Source organism: Marmota marmota, unplaced genomic scaffold, assembly GCF_001458135.2.
Source record: "Marmota marmota marmota unplaced genomic scaffold, marMar, whole genome shotgun sequence".
Taxonomy (NCBI): Eukaryota; Metazoa; Chordata; class Mammalia; order Rodentia; family Sciuridae; genus Marmota; species Marmota marmota.
In genome coordinates this window covers 77,301,187-77,316,501 of record NW_026000026.1, presented here as the reverse complement: position 1 = coordinate 77,316,501, position 15,315 = coordinate 77,301,187, and the positions used below count along the sequence as shown (strand labels likewise).

Below are 15,315 nucleotides of genomic sequence, written 5' to 3'. Positions count from 1 at the left end.
TTCTATAAAGTTGAGGATAACATCTCAAAAAAAAAAAAAAAGAAAGAAAGAAAAAAAAGCAGTGAAAGGTAAAAACAAAAGTATGTTTAAAAACCGGATGGGGTGGGTAACACCAAAAAAAGAATTGACATCTGGGCCCTTTCTTCGAAAAAAAAAAAGGGGGGGGGGGAGGAAAAAAGTACAGTATATATGGACTCTGTTTGGCTTTGTATAAAAGTTGGCATCTTCTTATTCCTAAAAATTAATAATGTCAACATGTGTGTGAATGCAAAGTATGCTTTGGCCGTTAGAGTAAAGACTAGTAAAGACAATGACTGTCGATATGAAACATTTCAATACACGCACCTATATGTTATAAATTTGGTCTCTTTCAAAAGTGTCCTAAAGTCAGCTTTAGCTGTGATGTACTTGTCTCTGATGTATTCTTCAAACTCTCTTTGTTTTTTCTGGAAAAAAAAAAAAAAAACACACAAAGAAAATGAGATCATTTGGGGGTGGGGGGACTACTTCCAAAATGAACATTAATTATTCATTAAACCAGTTAATTACATGTTAACACATGTAATAAAATTAAAAAGTCAAAAAGACTATCAAATACATTCCAGGTCCTATAAAATTCACTGAAGTGTACAATTTGCAATGCATATTAAGGCAAAAAATTTTAAAAAGCAAGAATAAGAAACCATGAAGCACTACACTGCCAAGCATTTTACAAACATCTCCTTTAATATTCATAACAACCTCAAGAGTTTTGTAAAAATCTTTTTAAAAATAAAGAGATGAAGGCTTAAGTGTTCATTTCCTACTGACATATCTTAAAGCACAAAGACACTAATAGGATATAATTTATGTATACATCAAGTATAAGGAAACACTCAGAACTTACAAATGACTTACACTGAGCATTTAACTTTCTAGTAAAAAAGGGCCTTACTACCAATTCTAAACAGGTAAGTTGGAAACTGGGAGTGGGTTTCTAATTTAATCAGTCTACAACTCTTTCCCAGTCATGTATATTTTGTGGTCCAGCTAATGAAAATCCAACTTACTAGAGTATGAAGGGGAAGAATATTAGATCTATGGGTTTTTAGATACCAGACCTAAAGAAACCAACCAGGCAAGGGAATGATGGGAAGAAAGAACACATAAAGGGTCAAGGGATAAAAATAGTGAGGAATACTTTTCTTAACATCATACACTATTTTAAACTTTAGGTGAATTTGTTTTCTATACTAGAGCCAGAGCGCATGACAAAAGGGCTCAGTTTTTATAAACTTCTGAGAGTTTTCTGTACTGCAAAGTCTCTGGAACATACAAGAACTCAGGATCTCATTGTAATGTTCTGTTAGCGTGGCTTAAAAAGTCAGGTGTTTTGATATCTTGATATCAACTGCCATGAATAGGTCTATCTAGTGGGACTTGAATGTAAAATAAAACCATAGCTTCATTAAATCTTTATGATTGCAAAACACAAGTTTACCTCTAAGAAATATAATTTAACTTTAGATAATGCCTTCTTAATATGAAAAAAAAATGAATTTAAAATTCAGATTCATTTTTCATACAATTGAAACTGACTTAAAACCATCAACTTCATTTTGGTCAAGATATTAATATACTGGGGCAGATTGGAACTCCCCTCCCTGAAACTTGGCAATAAAATTATGAGTCTCTTAAAAAATAAAAAATAAACTAGTGCTGCTGATTAAGTACCCAATCAATATGTATAAACTGACAGTAAATCCCAGACAAAATCTTCTTACCCTGTCACTAGAAGAGAACTTAATACACCGAGGATCTTCTTTAATGATTTTTTTAACTTCTTTCCATGTGGATGTTAAGGTAATCTTTGAAAAGACAAGTGAATAAATAACATAAATACAATTCACTTTTATTTAGGGGGTCAAACTGCAGCACATATGGTACATAATATTACACACTGACCTGCGATCTCTTGTAATGCCCAAGCGTAACTGGACTAGTTAGGGACAGGGAAGCAGCTTTAATGCAATTTCTTTTTGTTGGCTTGCCACAAGAGTTATTTTCATGGCCATACTTTCAAGGTGGCCTAAGACAATCACCTGCAAACCCTGTATTTACATGGGCAAACATCATAACTTCTGAAGAAACCATCACCAAAAAGAGAGCAGATAAACAGGAACAAAACCTGGATAACAAAGGGTACAAACTGCCAAACAAGGGGCCATAGTACCAAATTGAAAATGGAGCAAAGAAGGAATTTACTAAATCTATAATCAGGAGGGATCACTGATCACACACAACTAAGGACAATTTGAATTATTAGTACGGGAGCAGTTATGAATTTGAAAACTGCAAAAAGAAGTAATTTCTAAATAGTAAGAATGCTATAACATATTCAAAAGAGAAAAAAATCAGGAGAGTGTCATAAAAACTATGGATTCCAGTAATAGGTCTAAAGACCATGACACTAAAGATCATATCAATGTTTTACTTTTGAAATATGGAAGATTCATCCAGATGAAAGATAGGAAAAATAGAGACTCTCACCGCAGAGGTTTCATCCAGAAGTTGCCTAAAGTGCTCCCTTTTCTTTTTGGTGAGTGCTTCAATGTGTTCATTAAAAAGCTTCTCTTTCTCCTCTCTTTCCAATAAGGATCCAGATTCCCAGCGGTGATCTTTTCGGAGGGTCCTCCGAGTATCAGACCATGACACATCTGAAGAACGTACCTAAACACAGAGAATATATATATATATATATATATATATATATATACCAAATGGACTTTTCATATTTCAACAATAAGAGGCCAATTATTTAGTTGAGGAATGATAATCCATTTTAAAAAGGTAAAATCACATTCAGAAACTAAGAGGTAACAATTTCTGAAAAATATATTCCTTTAATAGATTAAAAGTGAATCTTGTGTTAAAAGGCCATTTAAATAGAACTTTTAGCAAGTTAATTAGTTCAAGACACTTGAGTACCACAAATTTAATTAACAAATAAGCAATGTGTATTGCCAATGATAAAGAAAAAAAAGCTTAGGATAACTCCTAGTTAATAAATCACTAAAAGCATACTTTAAGCCAGAATTCTTACCTCCCCACTGCTCACCTAAGCTATCAAATACATATTTAGGAATCGGGAAGGTGGGGAAAAATGATGAGACATTATCTCCCATCAAACATAATCTGTAAGAACTTTAAACAGTAGTTAGGTACTAATACCTTACAAATATGTGGCATTAATTTGTATTCTTAGAATACCAAAGATCTCAAAAAAAAGCAACACAATAAATCTTGAGCTCAAATTTAGATTTATCAACTACCTACTAGAACTCTTCCAAGCATAAGCAAGACATAATGGAGTCAAAAAGACAAGATAACATAACAAAATCAATTAACTATAAAATACCATATTAACAAAATGATATGATCATCAATAGATAACAGAAAAAGCATTGGACAAAATAACTGTCACAATAAAAACTCAACAAATTAGTTATAGAAGAAATATATCTCAAAACAATGAAGACCTTATAAGACAAACCAAGAGCTAACATCATACCCAACCATATAAAGTTGAAAACTTTTCCTCTAAGATTAGGAACAAGACAATGTGCCCACTCTTCACCATTCCTTTTCAACTACTACATTCAGCAGAATGTCCTAGCCACAGCAATTAGGCAAGAGAAATAAAAGATATCCCAACAAGACAGGAAGAAGTAAAATTGTCTGTCTGTTGATAGTATGATCTAGATGAAGACTCCACCTAAAAACTATTAAACTGATAAAACAAATTTGGTAAAGTTGTAGGATACAAATCTCCATTAAAAGTTAGTAGCATTTTCACAGACTAACAACAAACTAACAAAAAAGAAAATACTTAGGTATAAATTTAACTGAGGAAGAAGAACCTAAATACTGAAAACTATAAATGCTGATGAAAAAAATGAAGAAAACACAATAAGTTGAACAAAATCCTGTGTGCACAGATTGGAAGAATTAATATCGTTAAATGTACACACTACCCAAAGTGATCTACAGATTCAGGGCAATCCTCATCAAAATTCCAATGTTATTTTTTGCAAAAACAGTATTATTTTCAATACTTCAAATTCATGAGACCACAAAAGACTCATAAGAGCTAACCAATCTTGAACAAAAAGAACAAAGCTGGAGTCATCATACTCCCTGATTTCAAGATATATTATAGAGCAACTATAACCCAAGCAACATGGTACTGGCATAATAACAGGCACATCAACCAAAGGAACAGGGCAAAAAGTCCCAGAAATAAACCCATGCATTTATAGTTAAAAGTATCAAGAACAGACAACAGGGAAAGGACAATTATTTCCAATAATTGGTACTAGTTAAAACTGAATATTCACACATGCAGAGAAATAAAAATGGATGCCAGTCTCACATCATTTATTAAAAAAAAAAACCTCAAAATTCAGAACACCTGAAACTGTTATAACTCAGAGAAGAAAACGTAGGGGAAAAGCTCTACATCGCTGGTCCAAACAATTATTTTTTGGATATAACCCTGAAAGCACTAACAACAAAAACAAAAATAGACAAACCAATGGGATTGAATCAAACTAAAAACTTCACAGCAAAAGAAACAACAAATTAAAAAACAATGTGCAAAATGTGAAAAAATAAATGCAAACCACAGTTGGATAAATAATCCAAATATTAAGGTATTCAAGGAACTCAACAAGAAAAAAAAAAATAACCAGATTAAAAAATGGGCAAAGGACATAAACACACGCTTCTCAAAAGACATACAAATGGCCATTAGGGAACATGAAAAAATGCTCAGCATCACTAATCATTTTAAGAAATGAAAATTTAAACCACAGTGAGATATTACCTCATACCTAAGTATGACTTTTTGTGTGTGTCTACGTGTGCTAGTGATTGAACCCAGAGGTACTTTACAACTGAGCCATATACCCAGCCCTTTTTTATTTTTTATTTTGAGACAGGGTCTCCTCACTAAGTTGCTTAAGGCCTCACTTAGTTGCTTTGGCTGGCCTTGAACTTGTGATCCTCCTGCCTCAGCCTCCTAGGCTAGGATTACAGATGTGTATTACCACAAAGTCCTAAGTATGTCTTTTATCAAAAAGATGAAAGAAGTCTTTTAGTGAGAATGGGAACTTTCATACACTGTCGGTGACAATGTAAATTAGCATAGGCAGTTCCTCAGGTAACTAAAACCAAAACCACCATGAGATTCACTAATCCCCTTTCTGGGTATATATACAAAGTAACTAAAATCATCATGTTGAAGGGAGAACAACTCTCCCAAGTATTCACTGCAGCATTATAACTAAGTGTTCATCAGTGAAGAATAAGAAATATAATATCTATGTAAATAAATATAACAGATACATGCAAATATATAAAACGCATAATGGTAATTCTGCCTTTAAAAGAAATGAAATCCTGTCATTTGTAAACCTAGAACACTGTTAAGTGAAATAAGCCAGGCAGAGAAAAGACAAAAACCATATGATCTTATTTAAATGTGGAATCTAAAAAAGTTGAACTCACAGGAGACAACAGAAAGGAGTGGTAAAGAATGGGGAAGATAATGGGGACTTAGTGGGCAAAGGGTACAAAGTTTTAGACAGTGCAAGAATGAGTTTTGAAATCTGCACAGCAGGGTGACTTGTTAATAATATTGTATTACATATTGAAAACAACTATAAATTTGAAATGTCTCAACATAAGAAATGATTATGCAAAGTGATGGTTATGTTATTTAGCTTGATTTAACTATTCTACATTATATAAACACAGTAAGATTACAGTGTGCTCCATAAGTGTATACAAGTATGATCTGACAAATAAAAATAATATCCAATATGGGAGAGTGAAAAGATAAAAAGATAGGAAAGAAATATTTACAAATGCATATTCAGCCATTGTTTATCAAAAATCTAAATATGTGCCAGATAAATACTGTGTTTAGCACTGGAACTACAAAATGAGATGTTACTGAGTACACTTTTTTTTTAAGGACAAACACGTAAACAAATAATTACATGTAGTAAATGCTACAATGTGTATGCTAATCACAAGGATGATAAAAAGAACAATGAGATTAAATCTACCTGCCGGACAGAGAGTAGCCTCACAGAAGAGATTTGTGTGCACTCTTAAAGAATGAGAAAGTGTGTCACTGTAGGAGGAACAGTTTGAAAGCATTCTTGATGAAAGGATTGCTATAAAACAATGGTATGATGGTATGGGTCATTAGAGGACAGTTTAGCAATGTTGGAACTCAAGGAACAACTGAGGAAAGCAAAGATGATAAAGTGGGGAAAATCAAGGAAAGAACTGCATTTCATATTATGCTAAAGAGCTGCATTTGACCTGCTGTAAATACAGAGAACCTTCACCTCCTGCAAGTAATTAGGAGAATAACAAAATCAGATCTGCTTTTCGTGTGTGTGTGTGTCTGTGTGTGTGTGTTCTGGAGCGAACTCAGGGCCTTGTGCATGCTAGGCAAGTGTTCCATGCACAAAGATTTCTAGGATAGCAATAAAGTAGATAAACTTGAAGAAATGTTAAAGGAAGAGAGAGAAATTTCAAAACTACTGGAATTGTCCAGAACATGGAAAAAAGAAAAGTTAGAAGCAGCAAAAGAATAATAGAAAGAGTCCCATTTAAAGACAGAAAAGAAGTGCATGAATCAGGTGACAAGGAGAAGGCAAAATATAACAGAGTATATTTATACAGAATAGCAGTCTGGGGGGGGGGGCATCAGTGTAGGGACAAAAAACCCTACATACCTCAACAACCCTAAGAGGTAAGGCAGAAGATTTCAAGAAAGTTTCAGGGTATCTCCTGGGGTCAGTACACCTTCAGTCCTACATCTCATACCATCTACATGTACAATAATTGATCATCACAATGATGACCCTAAATCATCAAGAAAAAAGGCCAATTATTACTATGGCAGGTAAGTGAGTAATTAAGATGGCTTTCATCAACAATTAAAAAATTTTGAGACCAAACAATTATGAATTTTCATATATGCAAAACATCTACATTTCCAAATTTGTTAAATAACTAATTTCCCTATTCTACAGTGCTAATACCAAGTATTTGATTTTTAAAGCTTTGTAAACAACAAATTATCTCTTGTAGTCAAAGAATGTTAAATGTTCAAAATTAGGCAATATAACAGATTTCTGATATCCAGTACTTTAGAAGGGGGCGGGGGTTAACAAATACCATGTCAGACAGAAGAGCCTTGAAATTCTGGATAGCTTCTTCTCTTTTGTGTTGCTCTCGCTCTCGATCTATTTCTTTTGTTTGTTCTGAACGAGCTTTTTGAACCTCCCTTTCCCTTTCCCGAAGGCTTGCCTCAATGCGGGCTTGCCTTTCAAGTTCCTTTTCTTTTTCTGAGTCTAAATTCTGTAAAAGTAAAATTATATTATTTTTCTCACCAACTCCATCAAAATATGGTTTCATAGAATAATTAGCTTGCCAAAAAAAAAAAAAAAACACTTGAATCTAGTTTTTAACCAGTATCATTCCCAAATCAACTACCAGATTTTTATGTTAAGAATACCAACATTTCCAACTTCCCCCACAAAACATACCGTTTAAATAGTTAAGAATTATTATTCAGTTATAATGGTACAAGTAACACAATGACACTCCACTGTCATGTATAACTTAAAAAAAAAAAACAAACAAACAAGTAAACACAATGGTTACCTTGGCTATTTTTTCAATGTACTGTTTGAAAAGGTCTTCTCTCATTGATGAACTATCCACTGCTTTGTAGCGTGGATCGCTTTCTACTTTGTCTTTTACTTTGCTCCACCGAGACTGACTGTCCAAGTGATGATTTGATAATAGTTCAAAGAAATCTGATTTAATCTATATTTTAAAACAAGTAGTGGGATGGGAGAGAATAATACATCATGATAAAATTATCATAGCTAAATATTTACAAGTAGAAAAAATAACATTTACTTACCTTAAATATGAGAATAACAACTTTAAAAATGCATTTAGAATAGAATAAATCTTAGTAAAAGAGGATAACAGAATTGCTCCTTTATTTAAAAAATAAAAATCAATAAGCATACAGACTCTCACTTAAAAATCTGTCAAATTCAAAATAAGTTGTATTTTATAAAGAAAAAACAACGTAGAAATAAAACTTTTTTGGTTTGCTTAACTTTTGACCTCAGAATTGCCACTGTTTTCATGGAGAATATCAACAGGCTTATGAATTGATAGCAAAATAACATCAAGTTGGCAAGAACAACATCTTAAAAACTGATGAATAAATTTTTCAATTATTAAAATAGGAGAACTCACTAAGCACAAATATTAAGTCATTACAATAGTGTTAAATGCCTAAAATCAAAATAGGGTAAAAATTTGTATTCTGGTAAAAAGAGCAATGTTTGTCCCTTGACATATAAGAAAATAATTTCTACATTGATCAGAATTAATCATTATCAAAAGAACTACTTTTAAATTTTCTGTACTTTTTAAGTGTTTGTCAAATACCATACTTAACTACTAAGTACCAAAGATAAGAATTAAATAATATTAATTCTTAAGACCCTACTCCAAAAATATATTTATTTTTTAAACAGGAAGAAAAAGTAAAAGCATTTATTTTTACAAACTTTTGAGGACCTAAATGTTTTAAAAATTCAATCTTATTTTAATTACTTTGTATTCCTACCACAGATATGTTCCCAGTGTAGCCAAAATCATTTCAACAAAGGATTCTGACTATGTCAAGACCCTCCCCACCATAGGGATTAAATATTTCTGCCTAAGGGAATAAGAAATTAGAAATGCAATCAGAATTTAAGATGTGTGTACAAAAAGAAATGAATCATTCCTTCTGCCTATTCCTACCCTATCAATCCCCCTTACAACCTCATTTCTCTTATTAAAGGAGGTTAAGATCCTTTCTGGAAAACATTTGTAAAGTTATAAGAAATACATCATCTACATCAGAAATATTTTTTAGAAGAGAAGAACTAATTAATTGTGGATCTCTCCACCGCTGAATTTGGCTCTTAATTCCATTTACATTAGTGAGTAATGTTCATAAACCCAATATTTCAAGACAGTTATTAAGAAAACACTCATTTGGGCTCTATCACAGTGCTTCACAAATTGTCTATGGTGAAGGACATTTTTTAAAGCAACAAATATTTTAAAGCAACAAATTTTCAGAATATACAAAAAAAAAGTGTCATAAAAAAGAAAGTACTTGATAGTAGTGATATAATTTCTATTCATCTTGTCTACTTTGTATGATGAAAACAAATTCCTAGATTTGTTTAAAAACTAAGTGCAAAATTTACAACACCTATGTTAAAACACACAATTTCTAACAAACAGGAATTTTTCTAAACCAAAGAAATTCATATTAACTTAGATAACCCTATAAAGTAAGGGTTATCATATAGTTTTTAAAAATTTATCATATATAAACAAACCATAAGTAAAATTAAATTTTAACTTCCTTTCATTGGGAGAGATTATCATGGCAGGCTATAAGTGGCTTAACTGTGCAAGTTATTTGAGAGCTGTATCAATGTTATAAATTGTCATTTACCATTACTTCAAGTCAAGATCCAGATATTCTCCCTGTTTTCTTCCCTATTACAAAATTATTTAACTTATTTAGCAGGAAATTTAAAAAAGAGAAAAATACCAACTTCATTAAAAGAAGATTAATTCCATTACATGTAACATCAAGCGTGATATTCTAAAATGTATTTGAACCACAACCTTACAAAACTTGCTTATAAGAAAAAAGTAAACAAATAAACTTATAATCCCAGCAGCTCAGGAGGCTGAAACAGGAGGACTGAGAGTTCAAAGCAGCCTCAGCAATTTAGCAAGGCTCTAAGCAACTCAGAGAGATAGTCTCTTAAAAAAAAAAAAAAAACAAACTAACAAACAAAAAACACACAAAAACTTGCTACTTAAGAAAAAAGAAAAACAGATTTCACCAGAAGTCAGTTAATTTTAAGCCTTTATAGACAATATACTTCATAAGAATACAAATAATACAGTGGAAGTCATGAAAGAAAAGTCATAAAATTTCATGTATCAAATATTCTCAGAATGTGAATATAAATATACTACACTTAAACCCTTAACAATTTCTCCTTTGATAGACTAGTTAGAATTGATTTTGCATTTGTTAAACTGGCTCAGATGTTTCCCTTTATCAATTTCCTGATTTATTATTACTTTGCAATTAAAAAAAATAGATAATTTACTTATATATCATGTCTACTTAATTTCATTTTTTAAATTAACACATTCTGGGCAAAATTCTCACCATTTCACAAAGAAAAGTACTAAAAAAAAAAAGTTAAGTACAGGAACTGAGAAGGGCTAATGTTATCATATAGAGATACCAATTCTTTCCTCACTAGGGAATCCCATAATAGTTTGCAGGTTAGATGACAACTGTCAGACTGCACTGATTAGCAGGCCGCACAGCACAAAACTGTAAAGTCTACCCACTCATTATAAAACAGAATATACAAAATAGTTACAAAAAAGCATTCAGAGAAAGAAAATTAGGTTAAAAATGCAAAGAAACATATTCAACTTGTATAAAAACTATCATACACTATTAAACATTTAATTACTTGATTTTCTTTCAGGTTATTCTAGAAGTTAAATGAAACAAACTATTCATTAACATTTCTTAATATAAGCTGTAATGTTTTAACTTCCCAGAATAAGCAGTGATTTTAAATGTCAAGAATGATTAGGTTCCAGAGGTTATTTCCCCCCATTCATAAAGCACACCAGGACGCTAAGGAGAATGGCTGCATGTTTTGATGGTTCACACACCACTGGTGCTCTCTCCCCACCAATCTGCCTCCTCAGTGGTGAGTGCCTCTCTACTCCTGACATTGCTATCAAATGACATTTGGAATTTATTAATCTTTTATAACTGACCTTTACTTTTGATAAGCAATAATTTATATGTAAGATAGGTTCACTGAAAGATTAGAAAGTCACTAAAATGCTATTTTTTTAGGGGGTAAAAAAAAAAAAAGATAAAGAAGTTCTTTGAAATTCAAATGTTAGAACCTATGAAGAGTTTTGAAATCTTAGCAGGCATTTAGCAGGTCCCACTGAGCAGGCAGTCCTAAAAGCCAATTCTGCACTTACCAGGCATTTTAGTGTTAATAAAATGTAAAGCAATCCTATATAGTTTAGTGCAACTACTAAAATAAGTATCATGGAAGTAAACTGATAGCACATATACATATAAACAATTGTAAAAGATAACTTAAAAAAACAAAAAGCAAACATAGGTCCAATTATTTATGCCCATAAATGAGGTTAGAAACAGCACCAGATTAGTTCTTTCCCATTCACATTCTCATGAACTGCACAGTGGAACTGAAACCATCTTACCTTCTCACCTCTGGTCTTCGAATCCTCTTTCTCTTTCTTCCTTGCAGCTGCCACAAATTCATTAAACAATGCTTCTCTATCTTTCATCTTTTCAATTGCTTTGAATCTTGAATCTTTAGCATGTTTGGCTGCAAATTCACTAAAAGTAACTCTGTAACAAAATGATAAGTGTGCTAACTTTGGTTGAGCTACTTCTGCGTGTAGAGAAGATATCATTTTCCCAGTAAAAATATATACCAGACACACAAAATCCCAAAATCTACCTAAACAATGAATAATAAGACACAAAAAGAACAAGTAAAATGGGCTAAAGAGTGAAAATGTGATTAGTAACCTTTATGCCATCAACATGGAATTACAAATAGATATATACATATGTGTACACACACAAACTATTTTAAACAGAAAAAAAAAAGAGGCAGGAGATCAGAGATCAAAGAATATCTATACTTCAACAGATTTAGGAGTTCATCTACTTTTACCCTAAAATGAAACCTGTTTCTAATTGTATGAAATAACTCTTACTGCATTAGCTTTCTTTCCTTAAATAACTATAACCCTGTACAAAGTGTATGAGGCAACTAATTTCTAGAGATCATCAGAAAACAAGAGAAGAGAAATTCGCAAAACAAGTCCTATTGCCATTGACCCTCAGGCAGTTTTCCTTCCATTTCCCAGAAAGCCAGACTGCAAGTGGAGCATAGTGGTCCCAAAGCTACAAGAGGAAAATATCTGAGCTTGGGTGCTAAAAGAGTAGAGGAAGAAACTATAAAGATTCCCAATGAAGCTGGGCATGGTGGTGCATGCCTGTAATCCCAAGATCTAGGGAGGCTGAGATAAGAGGATTGAAGTTTGAGGCCAGTATCGGCAACTTAGCGGGGCTCTAAATAACTCTGAAAGACCCTATCTGTAAATAAAACATTAAAAAGGGTTGGCAATGTGGTTCAGTACTTAACAGCCTTTGGGCTCAATCCCTGGGACCCCCTCCCCCAAATCCTAATGACTCCAGAGGCTAAAGCAGGAGGATCACAAGTTCAATGCCAGTATCAGAAACTTAGCAAGATCCTAGATCCTACATCAAGATTAAAAAATAAAAAGGGCTAGAGATGTTTCTAGCTCAATGATACAACATCTCTGAATTCAATTCCCAGTACAACTGGGGTTGTGGGGTGGGGAAGAAGAAGAGGAGAAGGAAAAGTTATAGAGAGAGTAACCCAGAAAAATCCCACTTAGGGTGACTTCTGAAGAGTCCACAGATAAAGCCAAACTGCCCAAGAGTTTGGACAACCAGAAAATGCTTTCCTACCATGGTGTCACAGGGTTAAGAGCAAAAAAGAGATAATAGAGATTCATCAGTGCTGGAGGAAAAACAGTTATCAAGCTAACAAAATACACAAAATATCCACAAGGGAGAGAGCTAGGAGGTTGAGAAAAACACATCTACCCTAACAAATTAAAGCCTAAAATTAAGGGGATACCTGATAATTAAAATGTCTGTTGAAACAAAAATTCCCACTCTTCACCTGAAGACAACAGACTGAGTCTCTACATATCATCCACAATGTCAATATTTTCAATAAATTAAAAAAAAATCACAACAGAAAGAGACTTGTAAGTGATAGGAAAAAAAAAATTTATGTTAGTAAAAACTGAACACAAAATGTCCAGATGCTATTCTAAGAAGACAAGTACTTAAAACGGCTATTTTAATAGCATTGGAAGAATTAAAGATTTTAAAATAGGTTCCAACAATTGAAAATATGGTCTTAATAAATGAAGAGAGAGGAAGTTTCAACAGAGATATGAAAAATAGAAAACAAGAATTTAAGCTGCAAGGAAAAATGAACCTGATACGTCTCATGTGAGAATAGATAGAGTAAAATAAAGAGTAATTTACTTTAGGTTTAGATCAATAACTATCATCTAATCAAAAGAGATCAAACAAACAAAAAAGATTAGAGGGTCCTGTAAGATAATATCAAACACTTTAACATATGTGTAAATAGAACCCCCCAAAAGAGCAAACAGTGAATGAGGGCAGAAAAAATACTAGCCAAAATCTTCCTAAATTCGATGAAAACATCAATTTACAGACCCCCAAAGTTCAGCAAACTCTAAGCAGGTTAAGTTATAATGTTAGGTGTTTTTTTAAAAAAATATGACTAGGCATTATAAACTTTCAAATATATTTGGTAGATATTTAAATATTTGAAGTATTCAACTTAAAATAGTAATAATTTTCTAATAAAATACCCCATATGTTTAGCATATTTTAGAAGGAAAAAGCTTATCTTCCCCTCAAAAAACTATTCCAATGCAAAAAGAAAAATACACCCTTATATGTGTTAAAACAAAAATTGTTACAACTTATTTTTAAAAAATTATTTAAAAAATTAACTGATTAGAATTTCAAAGTTAAGACATTAACTAAAAATTTAAAAATAGCACTCATAGGTAACTTATTTTTATACTCTGGGTAAACAAAGCCAGATTATAATTATCTTTTGTATGAAATCAAATTAGTCACAATGTCAAATTGCATTAACTCAATATTCTGAACAATAGATTATACTGCAAACCTGGTTTAAAAAATAAATATGCAGCCCTAATAAAATTTTAAAGTAAAACAAAAATCTGTATCCCAGAAAAAGGATAATAAAGTCCATTACATCTGTGTTCATATAAATTAAACACCTTGTTTTATAATTTTAAGATTAAAATAACATATTACTATGCTTAAAGAATGAATCTTTTAAAACGCAAAACCAAAGTGTAGAAGTGAAATTGAATCATTTTATACATTACTTATAAAATAAAATATTATCTTTTATTATAATGGGCTAAAATGAAATCATATCATTAGATTTGTGTGCATAATTTTTTTAACACGACTAATACTTAATCCTGAAAAACACTACTTTAAAACACATGTTAAAACGAAATACTTTTGGGGGAAATGAGTGAGTTGGTGGTAGGGGTCCAGGCAAGATGGAAGTATAGTTGACCATAGCATACCTGAAATTTCCATTTAAAGAAAAAGACAGAGAAGGAATAGGCACAGTTAAGTAATGCTCAGTCATTTTTTCCCTTGGAACAATCCCCAGCATTCTATATTTACTAGACACTATTAAGACTTTTGTGAGAGTGGTTTTCCAAATCAAAGCAAAAAATTAATTCCATGGACAGTATTCTCACTTTTAAGTTCCTCCTTGTTTGCTTCTACTAACTAGAAATGGGCCTAATCCATATGTTAGAATTAAATGTACCAAAGTAGAAATATAGCACACTGTGTTTTTTTTTTTTTAATTTTCTGAAGTAACCTGCATTGTAGAGTTACTTTAATAATTCTATCTGCCCAAAAATAACACCAGCAGGATACTGTGATTTAATAAGACTTAGATCTACAAAAGGAAAACCTCTTTGGAGTTTTGATTATTCCCAGACCCATAAAGAGTTTTAATAACTAGATCTTATTAAATCACTTGGAAATAAGTTACAGACGTCATATACCTTCATCTATAACTATTTCAGCATGCAACTCCTGAGAGTAAAGCTGTTTTCTACCATAACCACAATAACTCAGGAAAATTAAGAATTTTCAAATATAATTTACTATCAAACATATATTCCAATTTCCTCAACTGCCCCAAAAATGTCTTTTATAGCACAGTCAACTATGACCCATGAATTTATCCTTCTAACTAAGAAAAAAATCAAGACCACTTGAAGAGTCTGAAACTCTACAACCCCCTGAAGAATATTACATTCTTCATGGTCACAAACACTCTATTACTTTTATTTTCTGAAATTTGTTTTAATACCATAGGTTTCGTTTCACATTTCAAAAATAAAACTATACCAAATATATTATCTACAACACCA

The 15,315-nt window shown here is 32.1% G+C and overlaps 1 protein-coding gene across 1 annotated transcript in view; it reads right to left on the bottom strand.

The window, feature by feature from the left end:
* Positions 1-1,763: 1,763 nt before the first annotated feature.
* The window catches only part of Tcerg1 (transcription elongation regulator 1), a 61,668-nt gene continuing 48,116 nt past the window's right edge, over positions 1,764-15,315 (bottom strand). The window contains exons 17-22 of the mRNA XM_048811745.1: positions 11,434-11,584; positions 7,726-7,890; positions 7,237-7,419; positions 2,530-2,709; positions 1,945-2,090; positions 1,764-1,847 (exon numbers count right to left, since the gene is read on the bottom strand). Of these exons, the coding sequence (XP_048667702.1) occupies positions 1,983-2,090; positions 2,530-2,709; positions 7,237-7,419; positions 7,726-7,890; positions 11,434-11,584 (787 nt within the window). The 3' untranslated portion in view covers positions 1,764-1,847; positions 1,945-1,982. The remainder of the gene's footprint in view (positions 1,848-1,944; positions 2,091-2,529; positions 2,710-7,236; positions 7,420-7,725; positions 7,891-11,433; positions 11,585-15,315) is intronic.